The sequence below is a fragment of the Microcaecilia unicolor genome, chromosome 2 (assembly GCF_901765095.1).
Source record: "Microcaecilia unicolor chromosome 2, aMicUni1.1, whole genome shotgun sequence".
In the NCBI taxonomy this organism is placed as follows: Eukaryota; Metazoa; Chordata; class Amphibia; order Gymnophiona; family Siphonopidae; genus Microcaecilia; species Microcaecilia unicolor.
In genome coordinates this window covers 553,492,659-553,517,514 of record NC_044032.1, presented here as the reverse complement: position 1 = coordinate 553,517,514, position 24,856 = coordinate 553,492,659, and the positions used below count along the sequence as shown (strand labels likewise).

At 42.7% G+C, this 24,856-nt stretch overlaps 1 protein-coding gene across 1 annotated transcript in view; it reads left to right on the top strand.

The window, feature by feature from the left end:
* The window catches only part of SCFD2 (sec1 family domain containing 2), a 642,339-nt gene extending 617,483 nt beyond the window's left edge, over positions 1–24,856 (top strand). The window contains exons 8-9 of the mRNA XM_030191376.1: positions 9,705–9,824; positions 24,363–24,856. Of these exons, the coding sequence (XP_030047236.1) occupies positions 9,705–9,824; positions 24,363–24,455 (213 nt within the window). The 3' untranslated portion in view covers positions 24,456–24,856. The remainder of the gene's footprint in view (positions 1–9,704; positions 9,825–24,362) is intronic.

Genomic DNA, 24,856 nt, shown 5'->3' with positions numbered 1-24,856 from the left:
AGGAGAAACGTCCAAATGCAGATTTATGCCACTTTTCGGACGTTTTTCTCTTTTGAAAACGAGTTGTGCGCGTAAATTCTAATTATCACCAATTAGTGCTCATTATTGCTAGTTAAGTGCTGTTATCGACGCTGATTAGCTCGTTAAGCCAATTAAGTTAACATGCGTTGTTATAAAGAATACACTTGGATTTCGGCGCAGAACACTAGGTGCAGTATATAGAATCTGGGGGTATGTGCCTAACTTTAGGCGCATGCACGTATGCTTACTCAATGGCTGGTATAAATGCTCAGGCCTAACTTCTCTTAAACAGGTAACTGACAGTATTCTACAACCTTAGCAGGCCCCTGACCTGCCCATGCCCCATCAACGTCCACACCTGCCTAGCAGTTGTGCACTAAACAAATTGCACACTCCGTTTTTAGAATACCAGCTAACTGCACATGCATATAACTGAAAATTAGTGCAAATTAACTCCAATTACGCTAATGCAAAGTAGAGCGTAAATTACCAATGTAGTTACATGTGTAACTGGCAATCTTCTATAACTTTGATGCTATGTGTGAAAATGGGCACACAGAGTTATAGAATTAGTCTAGTGTTCTAATAGTGCAAAACTCACTCAATGGATCAAATAGAAAAACCTTTGAGAAGTCTGAAATCCAGTTCCACTTTGTCTTTGAGCTTAACAAAAAAATCTATTTCTGATAGCCTGCTTCTATTTTCAAGAATTTGATAGAAAAGGAGACTAAAGGAAGAACAACCACTGTTCTACCCTTTCAAGAGTCAATTGAGTGAGTTTGGACAGATTTTATACTGTTGGCTTAATTTCCAGTATGTGTTCCAGAAATAAATGTTGTGTCTTTTGTCTGGGGCCCTCAGGTTTAGGTTTGTATTCCGGTCTTTCATCGTATATCAACATCATGTTTTGATACAAGAGGCTCAGGCTATGTGAAGGTTCCTATTAAATGTTCACATCTCCTAGCAGGAATTCTTTATGATTAATATCTTGCATAACCTCCTTTATGAGAACAATCCGTTCTCATTTTATCCCTGGCCAGCTCAGCACATGGTCCTTGTTACTCTGCATGCACAAGGAGTGCTGTGCTCTACTTGAACTTAGCTCATTACTGTCTATTCTGTTGTTATTGTGTATGAAACAAATGACACGCTACCTTCAATTTGAGATGTCTGCATAATTGATGTTGTTGTTTGTTTATATATAAAAATAAGACTGTAAATGTATGGGCCATATATTTAACATACTGCATTTCTGTGGTACAACCACAAAAAGGTACTTTTTTTGTTCCTAGTGGGCCCACAATCTAAGATTTTGTACTTGAGGCAATGAAGGGTTATATGACTTCCCCTGAGTGACAGGGAGCTGCAGTGGCAATCAAACCTGGTTCCCCTGTTTCTCAGCCCACTGCTCTAACCATTAGGCTACTCCTCCATTGCACTGAGTATTGTTTTTCTCTGAAACTGATTCTACTGTGCTAAGTTGTCATGTTGCTGACATCATCTAAACTGAGCATTCTAGGGGTAATTTTAAAAGGAATTTCCTTGGGTAAAAACAGGATTTTACAGGCACATATAGCCTTTTTAAAACGGTCCAGCATATATTCTCTTAAAGATACGTTCTGTATATGTGTTTGATCTGGGTGGAGGCATTCCTGGGGGCAGCGAGGGACATCATTGGAAGGGGACATCCAGGATACCATTAATTGAAGACACCACTGCCAACAGAGGTCCAATGCTCAAAACCTAATGCTAAGGTTAAAGGCGATTATTGCCGGACTAGCATGCACTTTAATGTGAGCAGAATGTTCAGAGGGTTCTAGTGCAGGTAACAATGTGCGTGTCAAAGATGGCTGTCAGTTGTATTTAAATGTATTGAAATGGATGTTAATGAGGTTACTCGGTATTCCCTCCCAATGCTTAGACAACAGCGCAGAAAAAAATGCTGGCCTTAATGCTGAAAACTTACCACCAGATCAAGGGTGGCATTTAAAGTTTTGAGGAGAGGATTTCTTCCGAATTTCTGATATTAAACTGCCGGTTTTGTGTTGTTTGGAAGCGGAAGGAAGCCCGTGCAGCCTCTAAGTGCTGATAGTGAGAAACCAAAAGTATGTGAGTCCGAGTAAGAGCAAAAGCAAAAGAGAAAGCATCTTGGGCAGACTGGATGGACCGTACAGGTCTTTATCTGCCGTCATCTACTATGTTACATTATTGCCTGTTTTCTTCACTTAAATATGAGCCTTTCAAAAATTAACTGTAAACAGTTTCTGAAAAGGGGTATAGTTAACTGCGCAGAAAATGGCATGTGTTTGCACTTCCGGTTTTGCCTGGGCATGCACGTAGGAGCTGTGCTTCCTGCGAAACTTGGAGGCATCCCAGCCAGTCAGGTATTTATGACATCCACAATGAATATTTATAAACAACAGGGTTACCCAATAAATTTAACAATAACTACAATCCCATGTATCTATTGTTGATACGATTATATTACTAAACTCATTCAAAGAAATATACATTCACTAAAATGTATACTTTATTAAACAAATATGTGCTTATAACAATAAAATAGTCCTCTCAAAACCACATTCACATTACAACATACATAAAACACTCTGGAATTATCTGAAAACACTTTAACTATACCACTTTAAATTGTATCAGCTTCTCTTTCCATTCTGCATTTTAAAAACCACCTTTCAGAACAGTGAGACTGGAACTAGTGTGATCATTCTAATAAAACTCAATGTCCACTGATTTTCCTGTGTAGATCACCTTTAACAACTTAGAATTCTTCTCCACTCCAGCGAGCCTCATATAATTAAGTCTGATATATCGTTATAACACTTGTGCATATGTCCCATTTTCCTATTAAAATCTTCCACTCACATTCTTTAGTGGGCTTCAGAAACCTCTCTCAGAGCAAGCCTTGGCTCTGTGAATGGACATGCCAATAGCACATACACTTGGAGTATTATTACTTGCAGGCTTATTTTCGAAAGAGAAGGCCACCCATCTTTCAACAGAAATCGGAAGATGGGCGTCCTTCTCACAGGGTTGCCCAAATCGGCATAATCGAAAGCCGATTTTGGGCGTCCTCAACTGCTTTCCGTCGCGGGGACGACCAAAGTTCACAGGAGCATGTCGGTAGCATAGTGAAGGCGGGACTGGGGCGTCCTCAGCCAATAATGGAAAAAAGAAGGGCGTCCCTGACGAACACTTGGACGACTTTACTTGGTCCTTTTTTTTTTACGACCAAGCCACAAAAATGTGCCCTAAATGACCAGATGACCACAAGGGAATCAGGGATGACCTCCCCTTACTCCTCCAGTGGTCACTAACCACCCTAAAAAAAATGTTTTAAAATATTTTTTCCAGCCTCTATGCCAGCCTCAAATATCATACTCGGTTCCATGCTGTTATGTTCTAATATTTAAAAAATATGTTCCAAGCTTTTCTGCATGTTTCTCTAAACTTTATATAGCTCCTACTCCTCTTCCTGTAATGTATCTTATCCTCTTCTCTACCATTCTTCCACCATTGCCTTTCTACTTGGCAGAATTGCTATTTTGCTAACCATAACCCAGGGTGATATCTGATTATTTTATGTTTACTGATGTCTATGTGTATTCTAAACCACTGACAATCAACAAATACATAAATAAATTCAAAGGTCTCATCCTTTGGGCTTCTACCGCTTTCACCATTTCTGGTGCAACGTGATCACTACCTACTCTTTAACATGTCCTATGAGGAACCTGTCTGTGGACCTTGACTGCTCACTAGTTGTGGGTGTCTTCTACTGATGAGAACTGTCAAACCTACGCCTACACCAAATCACTTCTATCCTATTCTTCCTCCCCATAACTCCTCTCTTCAATTCCTCTGATGCCGTATTTCCTTTCCATAACTTCTTTCTATCAAGCCCACCTCTCCCTCATTCCCTCACTTTGCACTTGCTCACATTAAACATCATCTGCCATTTAGACGCCCAGTCTGCCAGTCTCGTAAGGTCCTCTTGTAATTTTTCACAATCCTCCTGCGATTTAACGACTTTGAATAACTTTGTGTCATCAGCAAATTTAGTTACCTCACTAGTTACTCCCATCTCTAGGTCATTTATAAATATGTTAAAAAGCAGTGGTCCCAGCACAGGCCCCTGGGGAACCCCACTAACTACCCTTCTCCATTTAGAATACTGACCATTTAACCCTACTCTCTGTTTTCTATCTTTTAACCAGTTGTACCCCTACCTAAATTATCCACATCTTCTCATTTAGCTGCCTTCGTGTTAGACCACATTTTTTTGCCTGCATGGTAAACCTGAGGATATTATCTCCAACAGAAGAATGCTTCCGCCAACTGCTGAGTTTGGCAGTAGGGAGTTCTGGGCAACTGTGGAGATCCCCACCAGCTTAGGTATTTATATTTTAAGTTGAATTGAGAGGGAGTGATAGGGGGGCAGGGGGTAGAGAGGACATTTCATGCCCATCCATTTTTCCTATAGGCCTACCCAAAATTTGCTGTCTAGCTATGCTACTGCCCTATGCACAAACACACACACACACACACACACACACACGCAAATATGTGTGAATTTATAGCATGCATGGTGTTTTTTGCTTATTTTTCCCTTCCTAGTTTATATCCCCATCCAACTTATTTTAGCCCAGTTATTACAACAACAGTCCTTGGCTGAGGACCATGTACCAAGGCTTCTTCTAGAAGCCTGCAATCCAACCAATGGGGGTCGCCATTATCTACCACAAAGTCCGTTTCATGCAGTGGGCTTTGTGATAGATGACCCATAACAACAGCATTATCTTCCACCAAGCCTTTGTAAATAGGAGCCTTAATTTATTTTCTTTCATTCTTCATCTACAGACTGCTTTCTACTTGGAAGAAAATGGGACAGGCATAAAGGAATCCTGTGCAGAAGGAATGGATCCACAGAAGCTTAGCTGAAATTGGGTGGCGGGGGGAAGAGGGGTTGGTGGTTGAGAGGCTAGGATGGGGGAGGGCAGACTTATACGGGGTCTGTGCCGGAGCCGGTGATGGGAGGCGGGACTGGTGGTTGGGAGGCGGGAAATACTGCTGCACAGACTTATACGGTCTGTGCCCTGAAAAAGACAGGTACAAATCAAGGTAAGGTATACACATGAGTTTATCGTGGGCAGACTAGATGGACCGTGCAGGTCTTTTTCTGCCGTCATCTACTATGTTACTATGTTATACATCCCATACAAACATTTTCTGGCAGAAATCACCAACAAAATCAAGCTAAGCTTAAACATCATGAACTCATGGGCAAATCAGGGGCATAGCCAGACAGTAGATTTTGGGTGGGCCTAGTCAAGAAGTGGGTGGGCACCGTGTGTTCTCCTCCCGCTCCCTCCCCCATGCAATGAGGGGAAGCTTAAGACTGCTGAAGAGGAAAGCAGTGTTTTCAGCAACGTCAGGGGGAGGTCTTCAACTGGCGAAGCTTGGGATTCCCACTAGCTAGCACTAAATATGTGTTGCTGTTGGGTGGGCCTGAGCCCTAAGTGGATGGGCCCTGGCCCACCCAGGCCCACCTGTGGCTACGCCACTGGGGCAAATGCATTCCAACTAAAACTCAATACAGAAAAAACACACTGTCTCATCATCTCATCCCAATACAATACATACAAACCCACAAACATTAACATCCCAGGATACACCCTCCCTATCTCAGACAGCCTGAAAATTCTCGGAGTAACAATCGACCGTAACCTATCACTAGAGACCCAAGCGAAATCCACCATAAAGAAAATGTTTTTCTCAATGTGGAAACTCAAACGCGTGAAACCATTCTTCCCAGGGAAATATTTCGTAACCGGATACAGTCAATGGTACTAAGCCACGCAGACTACTGTAATGGAATCTATGCGGAATGCAAGGATCAAATTATAAAGAAACTTCAGACCGCCCAAAACACAGCAGCCAGGCTTATATTTGGAAAAACGCGTTTTTGCCAGCGCCAAACCACTCCGAGGAAAATTCATTGGCTACCAATCAAAGAACCTATCACTTTCAAAATCTGCACGACTGTTCATAAAATTATTTACGGCGAGGCACCGGGATACATGACAGACCTTATCGACCTGCCAACCAGAAACAACACAAAATCTGCACAATCATACCTAATCCTCCACTACCCAGGCAGCAAAGGACTCAAATACAAACCCACCTTTGCATCCAACTTTTCCTACCTAAGCGCACAACTATGGAACGCATTGCCAAAAGCAGTAAAAACTACGCTCGACCACCTAAATTTTCGGAAAGCACTAAAGACAGACCTGTTCAGACGAGCATACCCCACCGACCCAACATAAAAATACCTGGACACTTGCGACACAATGTAACCAAAGACCATAACGGACATTCCCTGACTCTTCTTCCCCATTCCGTCTCTAAGTTCATGTATACTCTGGAGGAAAGGAGGAACAGGGGTGATATGGTACAGACGTTCAAATATTTGAAAGGTATTAATCCGCAAACGAATCTTTTCTGGAGATGGGAAGGCGGTAGAACGAGAGGACATGAAATGAGATTGAAGGGGGGCAGACTCAGGAAAGATGTCAGGAAGTATTTCTTCACAGAGAGGGTGGTGAACGCTTGGAATGTCCTCCCGCGGGAGGTGGTGGAGATGAAAATGGTAACGGAATTCAAACATGCGTGGGATAGGCATAAAGGAATCCTGTGCAGAAGGAATGAATCCACAGAAGCTTAGCTGAAATTGGGTGGCGGAGGGAAGAGGGGTTGGTGGTTGAGAGGCTAGGATAGGGGAGGGCAGACTTATACGGGGTCTGTGCCAGAGCCGGTGATGGGAGGCGGGACTGGTGGCTGGGAGGCGGGAAATACTGCTGGACAGACTTATACGGTCTGTGCCCTGAAAAAGACAGGTACAAATCAAGGTAAGGTATACACATATGAGTTTATCGTGGGCAGACTGGATGGACCGTGCAGGTCTTTTTCTGCCGTCATCTACTATGTTACTATGATCTTTTTGTTACAGGTACTCCAAAAATTGCCCTTCTGAAATTAAAGATTGTAAAACAAACCCCTTTCCAATTTATATGCATTTTTTACAACTTCTAGCTCATGTTTGCCAATCAAGGTGACTTAATTTCTTTCATGTTCTGTCACTGCTCAAAGGAAGTAATCTATGAATAATGAATATCAAGCTTTCTACTTCCTGCTCATGATATAACAAAAAAATCTTTTAGTATCTTCCATTATTCTGTTACCAGAAAGATCACAGGTTAAATAAACAGTTTTTATTGTGCTATTGCTCAAGCATCACTTCAAGAATTTTTCATGGAGATCCCAGCATGTCATATTTTCAAAAGTTATTGAATTGCTACTTGTTTAAAAAGTGTAGGCCTGATATTTAACCCAATATAATGGGGAAGGAGAAAATGCTACCTGGTTAAATCACGCTGACCGGGTGATCCTTGGATTTTCAGCCACATATAACCGGTTAGTACTGCTCAACAGCGCTGGTTGGGGGCAGAGTCTGGGTAGAACCAGGATTTATCTGGTTAGCAGCGATTTTCAGTCTGCTGTCCGGGTAAGTGCCTCATTAAAGTTAGGACAGCAAAAAGACTGTCCTAACTTTATTCGGGCAACATTCTGAATAGTGGCTGGCTCCTGGATAAATGCTGGCGAACAGGTAAAATCCAGATATTCAGTGTCACAGTGCCCAGATAAGGTCCGGCATTGAATATCTGGGTGAAATTCTGCCCTGCTCTGGTCAGCGCCTTTAAAATTGCTGATCACTGAAGTCTGAATATGGGGCTCTGTGTTTTTGAACTTTACTCACAAGCAGTTACAGAATCTTTCTAACTTACAGTGGTGGAAATAAGTATTTGATCCCTTGCTGATTTTGTAAGTTTGCCCACTGACAAAGACATGAGCAGCCCATAATTGAAGGGTAGGTTATTGGTAACAGTGAGAGATAGCACATCACAAATTAAATCCGGAAAATCACATTGTGGAAAGTATATGAATTTATTTGCATTCTGCAGAGGGAAATAAGTATTTGATCCCCCACCAACCAGTAAGAGATCTGGCCCCTACAGACCAGGTAGATGCTCCAAATCAACTCGTTACCTGCATGACAGACAGCTGTCGGCAATGGTCACCTGTATGAAAGACACCTGTCCACAGACTCAGTGAATCAGTCAGACTCTAACCTCTACAAAATGGCCAAGAGCAAGGAGCTGTCTAAGGATGTCAGGGACAAGATCATACACCTGCACAAGGCTGGAATGGGCTACAAAACCATCAGTAAGACGCTGGGCGAGAAGGAGACAACTGTTGGTGCCATAGTAAGAAAATGGAAGAAGTACAAAATGACTGTCAATCGACAAAGATCTGGGGCTCCACGCAAAATCTCACCTCGTGGGGTATCCTTGATCATGAGGAAGGTTAGAAATCAGCCTACAACTACAAGGGGGGAACTTGTCAATGATCTCAAGGCAGCTGGGACCACTGTCACCACGAAAACCATTGGTAACACATTACGACATAACGGATTGCAATCCTGCAGTGCCCGCAAGGTCCCCCTGCTCCGGAAGGCACATGTGACGGCCCGTCTGAAGTTTGCCAGTGAACACCTGGATGATGCCGGAGAGTGATTGGGAGAAGGTGCTGTGGTCAGATGAGACAAAAATTGAGCTCTTTGGCATGAACTCAACTCGCCGTGTTTGGAGGAAGAGAAATGCTGCCTATGACCCAAAGAACACCGTCCCCACTGTCAAGCATGGAGGTGGAAATGTTATGTTTTGGGGGTGTTTCTCTGCTAAGGGCACAGGACTACTTCACCGCATCAATGGGAGAATGGATGGGGCCATGTACCGTACAATTCTGAGTGACAACCTCCTTCCCTCTGCCAGGGCCTTAAAAATGGGTCGTGGCTGGGTCTTCCAGCACGACAATGACCCAAAACATACAGCCAAGGCAACAAAGGAGTGGCTCAGGAAGAAGCACATTAGGGTCATGGAGTGGCCTAGCCAGTCACCAGACCTTAATCCCATTGAAAACTTATGGAGGGAGCTGAAGCTGCGAGTTGCCAAGCGACAGCCCAGAACTCTTAATGATTTAGAGATGATCTGCAAAGAGGAGTGGACCAAAATTCCTCCTGACATGTGTGCAAACCTCATCATCAACTACAGAAGACGTCTGACCGCTGTGCTTGCCAACAAGGGTTTTGCCACCAAGTATTAGGTCTTGTTTGCCAGAGGGATCAAATACTTATTCCCTCTGCAGAATGCAAATAAATTCATATACTTTCCACAATGTGATTTTCCGGATTTAATTTGTGATGTGCTATCTCTCACTGTTACCAATAACCTACCCTTCAATTATGGGCTGCTCATGTCTTTGTCAGTGGGCAAACTTACAAAATCAGCAAGGGATCAAATACTTATTTCCACCACTGTATTTGTAACTGAAATAATTGTGTGAAAAAATCATGTTGGATCTTTTTCCCCCCTTTCCCAAAACCACCTTGACAGGTTTATGCCATGGAGAAAATTTGATGTAAATTTAAAAATTCAGACTTTCATTACAGGAGGGATGTTTTAAGAACAAAGTGTGTCCTGTTGACTGCAGTTTTTATAAACATGAGGTAAGAGAAACTTAAGTAATGTTTTCCTTTAACCTAGGTAAACCGTCCACACCCTGCTGATCATCCCCTCCTGATCCTGTTTGTGATAGGTGGCGTGACAGTTTCCGAAGTCAAAATGGTGACTGACTTTATAGCCACACACAAGCCCGGTGTCCAGGTACATGACTCTAAAGATGTATTCCATAGAGAAGAAATGGTTTAAAGTCCATTATAAATGGGGTCCTGAGTTTTGCAGTATATGGTGAGCAAGGAGTGTCAGCAAGAATGCTTCCATTTTCTGGCATTCTAGTGGCAGAACCATGCAAACTGTTTGTTAGCAGTTACACTACTGATATAAATTCAATGCACTATGTACATTTTTTTTTTTATTACACTAATTCACTTCCATGTATAACAGGAGAGTTTGAGTCCCTTGTCAAGAGAAAGAGGATCTTTAATATCATGCATCAAGTTCAGTTATTTGTTCGGGTTTAAGATATTTGTTTTTCAGTGGAAATGTTTCAGGGGGGTTCTCTGCCGCTGTAGAGTGTGTGGTGGCGGGCAAAAAAGCAAACAGGATGCTAGGAATTTTTAGGAAAGGAATGCAAAATAAAACCAAGAATATTATAATGCATCTGTATCGTTCCATGGTGCGACCTCAACTTCAGCATTGCGTTCAGTTCTGGTCGCCGTATCTCAAAAAAGATGTAGCGGAATTAGAAAACGTTTTCAAAGAAGAGTGATCAAAATGATAAAAGGGATGGAACTCCTCCCATGTGAGGAAAAGCTAGGGCTCTTCAGCTTGGAAAAGAGATGGCTGAGGGGGGATATAATTGTGGTCTATAAAATCCTGAGTGGTGTAGAACTGTAGAACGGGTAAAAGTGAATGGTTTTTTCACTGATTCAAAAAGTGTAAAGACCCAGTGCCGCTGAGAGCGGAGAGCAAAAAGGAGAGAGGGAGAGCAAAATTCCCCAGGCCCGGCCTCCAACCGGGGGGGGGGGGGGGGGCGGCACTGGGGTCTGCTCTCTCCTGCTCTGTCAGAATCCAGGTGATTGCAGTAAAGTTATAACTCAGTCCCAGCACATAGGAGCAGGAGAGAGACAGACTTCAGTGCTGAGCCCCTCTTTGGAGGCCGGGGAGGAGCAAATGCACTGAAGCAGAGGGTGGGGGTGGCGGTGGCGGTGGCGGGTGAGCGATGGACAGTGGCGGCAGCAGCAGCAGTGGCCTTGCCCCGCCCCGGGCCTGGGTCTGTCTCCCAGCGGCCCTGCAAAGACCAGGGGACACGATGAAATTACATGGAAATACTTTTAAAACAAATAGGAGGAAATATTTTTTTCACTCAAAGAATAGTTAAGTGCTGGAACTCGCTGTTGGAAGATGTGGTAACAGCAGTTAGCGTATCTGGGTTTAAAAAAGGTTTGGATAAGTTCCTGGAGGAAAAGTCCATAGTCTGCTATTGAGACAGACTTGGGGAAGCCACTGCTTGCCCTGGGATTGGTAGCATGGAATGTTGATACTAATTGGGTTTCTGCCAGGTACGCCTGACCTAGATTGGCCACTGTTTGACAAAGGATAATGGGCTAGATGGACCACTGGTCTGACCCAGTGTGGCTATTCTTATGTTCTTATATACTGCACGATTTACAGAATTGCAGGAGAAAGAATGTTTCCATTTTTATTAATGTTCTATTGTATTTACCCTTCTTTATGCTCCTTACAACTTGACTCCCTAAACACATGTAGCATCTCTGTGCTTGGCTAGTTAGATAGATAGGGTAAGTAGGCATCCTGTGCTCACTGGGTTCTTCATGAATGATGAGAAAGAATACTAGGCTTCAGAGATTGTCATGCACCAATCCCAAATTAGGGGTGAAACTTGCATAACGTGCCATTTTGGGGTTCTTCAAAAAATAAATCCTATACTAGGTAACTTGATACAGTTGAAAAAAATTTCCAAACTGTGTATTTCTCTGAGTAAAATCTATGCAGGGACAGAAAAACAGAATATACACTCCAAGTGGAATCTGCAATACTAGAAACTAGGGATATCCTCTTCCACCATCCTCTCGTATCATACTCTTTGGGGACTGGGCTTCACCTCAGGGTTTTCCCTCGTTTTGGAGCATGTTGTCCTGAATGCAGACCTGTTCTTGAAGCACAAACTTCTGATAGACTAAAGCCCAAACAGCATGCAAGGTCTTTTTAAATTTTGAAAATAAAATCTAAATAAAGACTCAGTTAAAAAACAAAACAAAAAAAACAAACAGGCCTATGGACTTCTCTTCACTGGGTCTGTCTTTCCTATGACTCACAACAGAGCAGTCCTCTGATCAGGTACATCCTTAGTGTGACCAAGGAGTATGGAGCTAAGTCCTGTCTTCTTCTTTGAGTCATCTGAAACTTAGGATGTCCCTTGGAGATTCTCACTTTTGGATGTGTAAGCCCTCTTCCATGAGTCTCCAACCCACTCCTAGAACAGAATCAGCGAAAGGAACACAAGCTGAAATGGGCTCTTGAGTTTTGTTAAGTTCAGTCCTTTGTAACACCTCCCAATTGGGAAGTATCAGGAAACATTACATCTTTACTCTCGCATCATTTTGACATTGATAGGAACACTACTTTCACTAGCAAGGGACATATTCGTGACCTTCTTACATAGTACATACAAATTCAAAGGACATGTTTCTGAAGTTTTACAGCTCTATGTTGGAATTTGTCCCTCTCTTTTCCAATAATATATTGGGGGGGGGGGGGGTCTACTTCTTTAACAGTGCTTTTGGCATCAGTGCATGATTATATTTGAGTCATTTAAACATAATGGAATCAATTTCCAAAAGTCTGGTCAAGATATATGTATTTAAATAAGGACCCATGTCACAATTTTCCAATAGCACTGTTCAATACTCTACTACTGAAACGTAGGGAATTCCCACATATGACCTTCAGAAGTGGCATCTTTTTATGTACTCCAAAATACTTTAGTGCATAGCACACCCAAATCCTCATCAGTCAGTGAGATCCCTTATTATATATGAATTTTTATAATGTTAGAATGCTTCAAACAGATCAAGCACTCATCTGAAATATCCAAAGACCCAAAGGACCTGCACAAATATATGGGATTTTCAGCCAACTATGTGGAGGGTAGAATTTTAACAGGACACCTATGTGTGAGGGACAAATAGGCACCTATATCAAGCCTGCTAGGCCTAAAGCGGCAGAAAAACACTTATATTGAGGCCATAGGTATTTACACATGCTCAGGAGCAGGCATAAATAGTCATGCATAAAATATATGAGTACACGTGTAGTTAATAAACAGCGTACATGAATCGCAACTCTGCCCAAACTCTGCTCCTGAGCACACCTATATGTAGGGTGCATAAAAATATAAGCATGCTTATCACTGTGCATACTTTTACACATGACCCTGAGGTAATTATATAAGAGCTCTTTTACCTTCATAAAAGGTCTTTGTGCACAAAAAATCATTTATACAATTACCTCCGATGTGCATAATTTTGCCCATGTAAAGAGAAGATGCATTCTGAATCTTTATATATAACCAGCGTGTCAATAATGTGTAACATTAGCTGCCATTTTGAAGTAAAGTTGCGTGGCTACTTTTAGTATACAGTATTCCAATGCAATTGATGCAGATATTTTGTATTTGAAAATTGGGTGTTGTGTGTACTTCAAAGTACACATGTAAATTTGTGACTAGACGCATTACTGAAAATGCACCAATTCATACATAAGAGTTACATACAGCACTTTGGGCTCAGGCCCTCCCAGCAGTTGGTGGTGATCCCTGCCAACTGAAAACCTCCTTGAACGTGGTCAGGACTCTCTCCAAATACAGCTCCACAGTTGCTGGCAACTTTCCTCTGCAGCCTGACCACCGGTACTGTGCGCATGCTCAGTTGGCATGGGGCGACTCATGAAAGCTACAGGCACAGTGGAGCTGTGATGGAGAGTGTCCTGGCCACGTTCGAGGAGGTTTTCAGCTTTAAGGGCTTGGGGATCCCTACCAGCTCAGGTAGTTAATGTTTTAAATTGAATGGGAGGGGGGGGGGGGGGCTGGCTGTGGAGAGGACATGTGCCTACCCAATTTGCCCATTGGCCCTCCATATTTTCAGGTCTGCCTACACCACCAACACAAACAAATTAATCATATAGCATTATTTGTAAGAGTGCAGTCAGAGTGTTCATAATATTATGCAAGAGTAAAACATGTTCAGTTAGGACACTTGGCAGTCTTACCAGTTGTGCATATTAGTGTTTATATTTATTGGTTTGCTTAATATAAGCACATAAGTATATAAATGTTGCCATACTGGGGCAGGCTGAAGATATAATTGAAAAAGGCCAAATTTACAGCTACACTAGAAATGGGCCTAGCACGTGGGAAAGTCCTGCATTAGGATGCATTAAACCAATTTAATAGTGCAGCTTAGTAAAAACGCCCTTTATTCTCTTAAGTTTGAATAAGAGTAGGGCACAAATTTAGGAGCTTAACTTTTTTGAACATCAGGCCCATAGTTGATTGTGTTAGTTAAACCTAACCTATATTTCTGGAATTTGATAAAGGCCTTGTTTAATATTTTAAATAATTGCGAGTGTAAGCCTAATTTCTGATATCTCTATATGGCACAAAATCCAAAAATAGAGGTTTGAAAGATGGAGAACAAAATAATGTTTTTAACTTCCATTTTGGTGTGAAAAGCTCAATTTCTGTTTTTATAGAAATATAGGACTCAGGGGGTCTTTTACTAAGTCACAGTAGCATTTTTAGCATGCGCTAATGATTAACACGCACTAAATGCTAGAAATGCCCATAGGAATATAGGGTGTCTCTAGCATTTAGTGCATGGTATAAATGCTACCATGGCTTAGTAAAAGATCCCCTCAATTCTGTAAATGTGCGCTAAACTCTATTCTATAAACAGCACTCAAAGTTGGGCGCCGTTTATAGAATAGCACTTAGCTCTGTGATCTGCGCCCAATTTTAGGTGCAAGGATTTACACCAACTATAAATCCCTGCCCCTAAATTAGGTGCAGATCCCCTGAATTCTATAACTACGCAGAAATGCTAAAAACGCCCCTGACCCGCTCATGCCCCCTTTTCGGATCCACACGAAAAATTTTACACGCAACTTCTTTATAGAATAGCGACTATAAAGATGTGTGTGTAAATTCTAATTATTACCAATTAGCGCCAGTAATTGATAGCGCCCAATTATCAGCACTGATTGGCTCATTACACAATTAAACTGTGTGCACAATTTGAGCCCGCGCCCAAATTTGAGTACACAATTTTGAGCACTATCTGGCTGATATTTAACTGGCCAGGAACCGTTCCTAGCCAGTTAAATAGCTTTAAGCCTACCAAGTGCTGATATTCAGTGCGAGATAGCCGGCTATCTCGGCTGAATATTACCACTTAGAAGCTAGCCTGCTTACCAGTTAGCACCAATATTCATTGACTGACTGGCTAAGTTTAGAGGCCAGATAGACCCACGTAAATATCAGGTTTATCTTTGGCTGCTGTAACTTAGCCGGTTAGCACTATGTTTTTAGCGGCCAAAAAAAACCCCAGAAATTCAGTGCTGGTCGCCGGATAAGGCCCCGGCATTGAATTTCCAGGTTTGCCACCGACAATGGGAGTTAGACGGTTTCCTCCCACAGTCTGAATATCGGCCCTTATATATAGAATTAGGAGGGATAATACTTCTCCAAACCATGTTTATTCATTAAGATTATAATTACCTCCTCACATTTCTTTCCAAAAGGACGCCAGAAATCTTGCTGCATTAAATGTAATTTAGCTGTTACACACTGATGGATGAAAGGTTGAAAGGGCCCCACATCAATAAAAGAGAGATTTCAGTAGGATGCATGCGGAATTTGGGTTTTATCCATACCACATCCCTTTATGGCAGGGATTGACGTTCCACAGCCAGGACATTCTATCTGACATTGCTTCGGTTTTAGCTTGACCCCAGTCGCAGGTCATCCCTCAAGGCAGGTTTCTGAAGCATTTAGAGTGATCACAGCAGATTTTACTGCCACTTGCCCTATGTTTGAAGTTGTTACTTTTTTAGGTTAAAAGCCATTAGAGGAGTCAGAAAAAGAAGTCATTCCTCGAGTCTTTCATATGAAGAGTGTCTGATTTACTTAGTTGGATTAGCTGGATTTATGTAGCTCAGCAGTGAGTTATCTGCCACCTGTCCAGGATTATTATACGTTGAAAAAGAGTCTATTATTTCAGCCTGCATATCCATTAAGATGTAGATAAATATTTGTCTACCCCAGCCCCTTTTTTGTTATGTAGACTTGTATTTGCTGATCTCCAGCTAGTTCACTTGAGATGCCAGGACACACTAAAAGCCCTCTTCTCTAATCTTTTAAAGGGAGCCCCCCCCCCCCCCCCCCCCCCCCCAGCAATAAGTCACTTTTCAAAAACAAACCTTCAGGTTACCTGCATGAAGTTCTTATATGATTTCGACATCATAAAGATCTCTTGTTTCTACAGGTTTAATTAGGGTGCCTTATGACTCGATGGGGGGTAAATCTACAAACCTTTCCCACTTATAAAATGCTTTTATCAGATTATCCTTGCATGCGCAAAAGTATGTGCGGTGACAAGAAAAGGCATAGTTTAACACGATGCGAATGTAGGTGCAGCGCAGACAGAGTTGCAAAGAATGTGCATGCCTTATAAAATGCACGCAGTTATGCAGATTGTACATGCACACATTTATACCAGCCTAAAAGCTGTATCTAGCCACAGTTTTTGCTAGTTTAACCCTAGTATGTTCTTATACAGTAGGAGCCTTCTTGCCCTCTAAATCTAGGCGACCTGTTATAAAATTACCCCCTAAAAGGGAATTTTCAGGTTGATTTCCTTGGATAAAAAGTGTTATTTCCATATAAACTGACTTTCCAACAGTTGCCCTACCTGTATTCCTTTACCCATATTACAGTAAAGGTTTTCTCACAACAGAATTAGTTCAAGGGAGAAGTACATGCGTCACTTTGGAACTTTCAAATTAACGTCTGTTGCTGTAGTCAGAAAAAAATACCGAGAGAAAGAGCAACAGCAAACTTCTGGAAGTAGTTTTTTATTTAGGCAATTCTGAATGAGAAAGTAAACACATACGTTCACATTCAAAATTGTAAATTTATGCAGAGACCAGAGGTATAAAGCACCTGCACATTTTGCAGCAATTTGGGCAGGGGCATAGCCAGCAGTCCATTTTAGGGGGAAAGCCCAGAGGTGGACTGGGTGGACTGAAGAGATCCATTTCTCACCCCCCCCCCCCCCAAGTCAGCGGCGTGCTTTCCAACTGGCATTAGCAATCAGAAAGCACGCTGCCAACTTCCTCCCTACTTGAGGCAGCATGGGAAAAAGGGGGGGGGGTGGACAGCGGTTCTCCTCGATTGGCAGGGCTTGAGCCTCTCTCCACAAATCATTCAACAGGTGCTGCAATTTTGGAGGGGACCTTAGCCAGGGGTGTGCTGGTAAATTTTTAACAACGGGCTCTCTCTCCGGCCTCCGGGCATAGCCGGCCCTGAAATTTTTTTTTTTTTTTTGGGGGGGGGGGGGGGGGATACATGCCTCTCTCTCCCCTCCCTTGTGCGGGCAGCCCAGGCATACCTTTGCCGAGCCCCACCAGCCAATAAATGGACTGCCACCATTCTCTGCTGCTTGTTTCTGGCTCTGAGCAGCATGATGGAACCTTTTTGCGCTTGCATGAAAAGTCCCAGCCTGATGCTCAGAGTCAGAAGGAGCAGGGAGCAGCAACAGTCTATTTACTTGGCTGGTGGGGCCAGTATCACTGCCAGCAAAGTAAAAGAGAATTCAGGAGGGGGCCCAAGCCCACATTTTGGGAGTCAGTTGTTAAAGTAGCCATGGGGAGGCCTACTTTAACAACCGGCTCCCAAAATTCTTAAAAACTTAACAAACGGCTCTCGCGAGCCTGTGAGAGCCCGCTCCAGCACACCACTGACCTTAGCCCAAAGTGGAGGGGACCCAAGCCTCAAGCCCCCCCCCCCCCCCCAATGGCTGTGCCACTGAATTCAGATTCTTTGAAAGTTGACTTGTTTACATGGTGCTGTACTTTATTTCACTTAGTAAGTGATGTCAGAAAAAGACCAAACATCCCTTCCAGGCTGCCCAATAATTTCTGTTCAGTTTTGGTAGGATTCAGCAGCAACATGATCAAAGTAACGATGCAGCCTCAGTATCAACATTATGGAACCTCAGCTGCTGTTACAGTCAGTTTTGTGGTGGTGCTCCCTCCCTATTGTCAGCACCCCCTCTTCCTGGCACTCCCCAACATCCCTCCAGTATCTGATCCCCTATCCCAACATCCCCTGACATCCCTCCAGTAGCCCATCACCCCTCTTGTTATCCTTCCAGTATCAGAACCCACCACTTGGGTTGGAATCCTGCCCCTATCCAAAATCCCCACTCTGTGAGCACAAGATCCACTCTTCCATTGCCCACCTTTCCTCCCCGGGGGTCTTCATTGGTGTTCAGTGCAGCTGGATGAGAGAAGTCCACCTCCACTCCTGCTCAGGACTATACTGGCATTCAAAATGGCCATCATGATCCTCAGCAGTAGTCTTGTGGTACTGCTATTAGGAGGCACCCTGGTGGTTTAGTAAGTGGACACCAGCAAACCCCAGACATTCCTGCCCTATCAGCAGCCCAGTACAAAATGGCAACTCTGAATTAGTGGTAGTAGTGCAAGACTGCCACTAGGGGTCAAAGCTGCCATTTTGCATCCGTGACAGCAATGAAAAAAGAGTCAAGAATATCACTCTGACCCCCCCCCCCCCCCCCACCTTACCCACTAACCCATCAGGGATACCTGAGATAAGTGCCTGAAAGGTTATCAGGAGGGTCTATAGCTTTAGGAGAGGAGGTTCAGGATGCAGATTGGGGATCTTTTTTTTTTAATGCAGGAATGTACTTACCCCACTATCTCAAGATATATGTAGCATTTTATAAGTGTCTACTCTGTGCAATAACTGTAGGACACATGCTGGATGTACCTCCAGTGGTTACTTCACAGGCTTTGCACTTGTTTACACTTCACAGGAAGTGAAGTGTAAACCATACCGCAGATTAGTAAACAAACCCCTTAATGTGGGTATGAACTTGCTTGCACAGGAAGAGCTTTCCATCAGTCAGTTGAGGTTCTGTGGACAGGACATTGAAAATCAGATACAAACATCAGGAAGCCTTTTGTTTTTGCTTATGTAGACAAATGTGTTCTATTTACCTGGCAGTAAAACCATCCCAACACACAAAAACTTGTATCTTATAAACTCTGATGTTCACAGCTTTCTCTTTTCATTACATTTAGATATGACACTGAGCTGGCTAGACCATATCCAAAGGACAGCCCCACGAGCCCACACACTGGCCATGTGTTTCATCTGTCTGTCTTCATAGGCAGGTGGAAGGAGAACTTTGCATTTATACTGGTTGCTCATTTTCCCTTAAATGTCACTGCTTCATCTGCAGTACAATCTCTGTGCTCATACACTGTGTGCTGTCTCTGAGATATAAAAGGGCAGCAGAGCAGCGCCATGCTATTTCCTAACTAGACCAGCCATGAAAAACTGAGGTCACCTTTACTGTACAAGGAATACTCATAAACCGAGAATTAGAGATGTCTGCACAGACAAAAATGTTTTCAGTTTGTTTTCAGAAGGTGTGGTTTTTCCTCATGGTTTTCATGGATTTTGTTTGGTTAGTTTCACACATCGATTGTAATTAAAAAAACAAAAATGCATTAGAATTTGTTTTAATGTGTGCAAATCGTTTGCACATTAACTCAATTTTGCACTCACTACATTTTTTAAGGCACACCCCCGCAAAAAATTAATTTGCACTTTTAACACCAAAATTATTTATTAGGATTTATTTACTGCCTTTTTGATGGAATTCACAAGGCATTGTACAGCAAGAATAAGTCAAACATAAGCCATAGACAATTACAGCAGTAAAAATATTCAGACACCAATACAAAGTATGGCATAGTATGATATATTACAATGCCAACTCAGTACACAATAAAACATTTTAATAGACAGCCTAGGATGTAAGCAAAGATGGAACATATAGATAGATAAGATAGAGTATCAGGAATAAGAAAATAAGGGATTAGTTAAAGAGAGTTGCAGTTGAGGTCAGAAAGGTGCTTGTATTTTGTTTATACCTCTGAAATCAATAGTTTTCAGGACATCTGCATTACAATTATTTATAACTAGCTATGTTTCAAAGACACTGTACAGGGCTTGGTCTGATGATCTACTGCCAGGGTTGTGTGCTGCCACCTGGAAGACTTAGGCTTAATTCCCGAACCTGACTTCAGCTGCTTGGCTCAACAAGGGTTGAGAAAGCTTCATAGGTGTAGCAAACATTATCTCCACAGGAAGGGAATCTAAACATAGGCGATCGGTGGTCCAACTGTTTGGGGAGGCTAAAGGGGGCGGGGTTAGGGGTGGGGCCGGGGCCGGGCTTACATCCATAATTGTCTGACAACACAGAAAAAAAAATAAGTAAAAATAAAATAATCACAATACCTTTTATTAAATTTAGATATTAGATATGTATCATATGTCAAAGAATAAAGTGATTGCTCAAAGCATATACTAACCACAATCGCTCAACTGCAAAACACTGTGCACAACTTTGTGCAAAAACACAATCATAACCTTACTGTACCATAAATATTGCATTGGGCAGACCTAATACACCAATATACCACCATACGGAAAATGCAGACCGTCAACAATATGAAACAAGGGATCATAATATCACAATTCTCGTGTAGAGCCACAAAACACCCTTTTAGGGTGGATAGTATTCACAATGAGCTCCTTTTATGAACGACTATATGTAGATCCTTCAAGAGGTAGTGTGTCATGATTTAGGCTCTTTCTGATGTTTTGGTGCCACCTCAGTAAGGCCAATACACAATCTCTCCACTGCAAAACACTATACACAAACTTGTGCAAAAACACACTCATAACCTTACCAAACTATAACAGTATCTATCCCTCTCCCTCTTTCCCTCCCGAATGCAGTGTCTAACCCTCTCCCTCGTTCCCCCCCCCCCCCCCCCCCCCCCCCCCCCCCCGATGCAGCGTCTATCCCTCTCACTCCCTCCCTGCAGTCCCTCTAATTCAGATCGCCACTACTGGCAGGCTCTCTCTCTCATCCCCACCCCCCTGAGAAAATGGAAAAACAAGGCAGCCTGCATGACCTCCCAGTACATTCACACTCTGCCTTCCCCAAAATCATGGGGCAGGGGAGACAGGGGGTCTGAAAAATATTTCTCTTAAGAATTGGGGACAGAACTTCAACGTGCAGAGGCCCGTTTAGCACCTTATCCAAAGACTTTTGGCTCCACAGATGTCCCATGTTTCCAGTAGCCCCCCCCCCCCCCCCCACCGATGCAGCGTCCGTCTATGCCTCTCTCACTCCCTCCCTGCAGTGCAGTCCCTCTAATTCAGATCGCCGCTACTGGCAGGCTCCCCCCCCCCCCCCCCCCCGATGCAGCGTCGATCCTCCCTCTCACTCTCTCCCTCCTCTAATTTGATTTAGATCCCCATCGCTGCAGGTAGCGGCACGCCAACATCAGACTACAGCTTGCTTCGGCCTGGCGGCATGACGTGCCCCCGCCTCCTCTGACCAAACTTCCTGCTTCCGCGAGGGTTGGACGCATCATAAGGAAGGCTGGTCAGAGAGAGGAGGCGGGGCACGTCATGCCGTCAGGCCGAAGCAAGCTGTAGTCTGATGTTGGCGTGCCGCTACCTGCAGCGATGGGGATCTAAATCAAATTAGAGGAGGGAGAGAGTGAGAGGGAGGATCGACGCTGCATCGGGGGGGGAGACTGCCAGTAGCGGTGATCTGAATTAGAGCGACTGCACTGCAGGGAGGCAGTGAGAGGGATAGACGGATGCTGCATCGGGGGGGGGGGGGGGATGAGAGAAAGAGGGGCTTGCGGCTGGGGAGGCTTAGCCTCCCCAAGCCTCTTATACCGGGCGCCTATGAATCTAAACTACAACAGAACCCCAGCTTGTACCAGTGAGATTCAGGATGTACACTTACAAAGCTCTAAGGGGGCCAGGTCTGTGGCCTCCTGTCAAGGACTGTTTCAGCAAAAATACTGTTAGAAAAGGAGGAGAGCAGGGCCCTGATGACCTTGAATTAAGATTTGTTGTGGTAAATTTTCCAGCTGAGTTGAGAGTTAGGTGTGTAAGTGTATAAGCTGGCTGAATGTGTGTGACAGAACAGTGTGTTTTAAGCCTGTAAAGTGTATTGGGTATTTCCTTAAGTGTATTTCTCTAGTTTTGCCAGCAGGTGGTGCATGTTTATGTTTTAAAGCTGCTGCAGAACCTAGGCTGTTTTCTTTGTTTAAGCCTTTCGGAAAGGCAGTCTGCACTGTACTTTCAAACGTTGTTCTGGGTTCTGATTAGCCCAGGAGCTCAATTTCATTCGGAGTGCACTGGCTTTTGCCCCAGTTGTAGCCAGGGAGAAGAGAGAGACAGATCTCTTTGCTGAGGCCCTGTGATCAGATATTTGATAATCTGTGAGCAGCGTATTTCCTTATCTCCCCAGGTACTTTTTTAGAAAGTAAACAAATGTTTAGATAGTTTTATGTTTGATCCATAGTTCTGTTACCTATTAAGGTTTCCTGATTGCACTTTTTCTGTTCATTGTTCAATATTTTTAGACAATAAAAAATTTTCAGTTTATTGCCTCTGCTTGTCTGGACTAATAAAGAATCCCGGTGGTTTGTGTGTTGGGTCTGTGAGTGCTTCTTGGGACCTGTGGGACCACTGAGAGTGTGGCCTCCAATAACCTAGAAATCACTGGGGATAATTTGAGAGCGGGAGACTCACCCAGAGGCTGTTGAGACCCAGTCGGTAGGAGGAGGGTACTAGTGTAGAGCATAAGCAGCAGGTGGAAGTGGACCTGAGCTGTGCTAGGGATAGACCCTCTAAGTGGCACATGGTAGCACCATTTCATAACAATGTGCTTAAGTAGATTTTCATCTGCCAAATAATATGTACATATGTTTGGGAGATAATGGTACATTATAGATTTACATATATAACTTGAGTTTCCAGAAGTTATTCTTGTCTTATCTTTGACATTTATAGCCCCCCCCCCCCCCAAAAAAAAAAAAAAAAGAAAGGTCTAGAGCGGGTAACACATATAAGAAGCAGATTGACGGTAAAAAATCAGGATCATACAGTAAAGAGAGATAGTACATAGCAGTTCATAATTATTACATAAGATACAAAACAAATATGTCTTCAGTTGTTTATGAAAACCAATATGTGAAGGAATTAAATGTATTACTTGAGGTAAAAGAATTACAAATCTTTACAGATTGAAAAAAGAATGAACTCTAAAAAACATCTTAATTTTAAACCTTTCACTGTAGGAAAACACATGTCATGAATGTGGTGGGCCATTTCACACTAATTTATGTCCTGTTTTGCAGTGGGTAAAGTTATATGTATATATACAGCTGCATGACTGATGCTCAAACCCAACTAATGTGGATACCTTGTGTATATCATAGAGGCCATGAAAAGGTGCAAATCATACATATTTTTAGTTTTTATTTTAATATAGCTATTTTGCTTTTTTGAGCTGGGAGCAGACTTAAGAGTTGCAAGAGAGCTATAATGTGCTTTTTCTGAAAACTACCCTTCTAAGATTGTGGTTTGACATTTGGCCTATGCTAACTTGATAAGTTGCTGGTCAGCAACTAAGACAGAGACTCCTATGACAAAGGACATCTGCTGACTAAGGACATCTGTTGTACCCAGATAAATAATCAAAAGGAGAAGTAAGTGGGTGTGAGTAAACTTGTAGCCATAGCACGAGGGTGGGGGTAGTAACAAGGTAACTTTACCCATTAGCTAATGAAAACTTATGCTTTTATGCATGACCGGCCCTAACTGTCAATATAATGAAGAAATAAATGATAGAATTTGATGGAACGTGTTGGAACATGATTCATCATAACAGGAAACAGTATAGTCTGGAAAGATGCATATTCATTAGGTAGGAAGGGTAATTATAATTAAGATAATGAAGAAAGGAAGAAAAAGTATTTAAGAGGAAACAAAACTGAGGATGGCGAGCCTCAGTGTGTCCACTAGCAGGAGGACATATTGACAACTCCCAGGGAAAACTCTGTCTTTATTTGCTACATATTATACTGTATTGGGAGTTTATTTGTTACTATTTCAATAATTACTGATTGGCTTCTTTGACAATTTGAATAAACATTTATTATGTCTAATACTTATTTAGTAGCCAGAGTTTTTCTTGCCTGGAATTCTGCCTGGGGGAGTAAAGATTTACTCGAGGGTCCAACCACCCAGGAGACCTCTAGAAGGTTACTTCTGTCTCAGAGGCAAGACAGAAAGTAGTCACTTGTGATATGTCATTTTCTTTGTGCTTAAAATTTCATACATGACCTTTCAGCTACACACACCCCTGAGTATTCACCCCATAGTGCCTCCATTTTTCACCCCCATTCTCTTAAACAGCAACGAGTGGGGTTGGACAGATACTGAGAGGTGAAAACTCATGTGTGGTGGAAGGCATCGAAGTCCCCAAAAAACGAAAGTGTAATACAAGTTTATGCATCATATTTTTCTATCTTTAGGTACTTGTGCTGTCATCAAAACTTCTGAAACCACTCGACATTCCAGAATTGTTGTTTGCAACAGACCATCTGAACCCAGACATAGGCATCTGAGAAATATCTCTAAAGAAGATAAGTGACCTACCCAAGCCAAAACGTCATTACTGCCATGTAATTTCCTAAAATTAATTGTGGATGATAATGACTGCAGGGACCTGATGACTCTGGAAAATGTTTGTGCTCATTGGACGGCAGAGCTTATAATTGTTTTATAGTGGCATCAGGTTATTACTTACTTTCTATAATTAATGATTTAATAATCTTAAACTATAATTCCCTGCTTACTGTATTGACGTTCTAATTACATAAATGGACAAGAATAATTTTCTGAAGTAGTTTGTCCCTCTATGAACTACTTGTTCATATGTATTGCTTGAACATAAAAGTAAAGCCTCACTTCTCTTCAGAATGATAAAGCTTGTTTTATTTTGTTCTCATTGAGATTTAAAGCTACA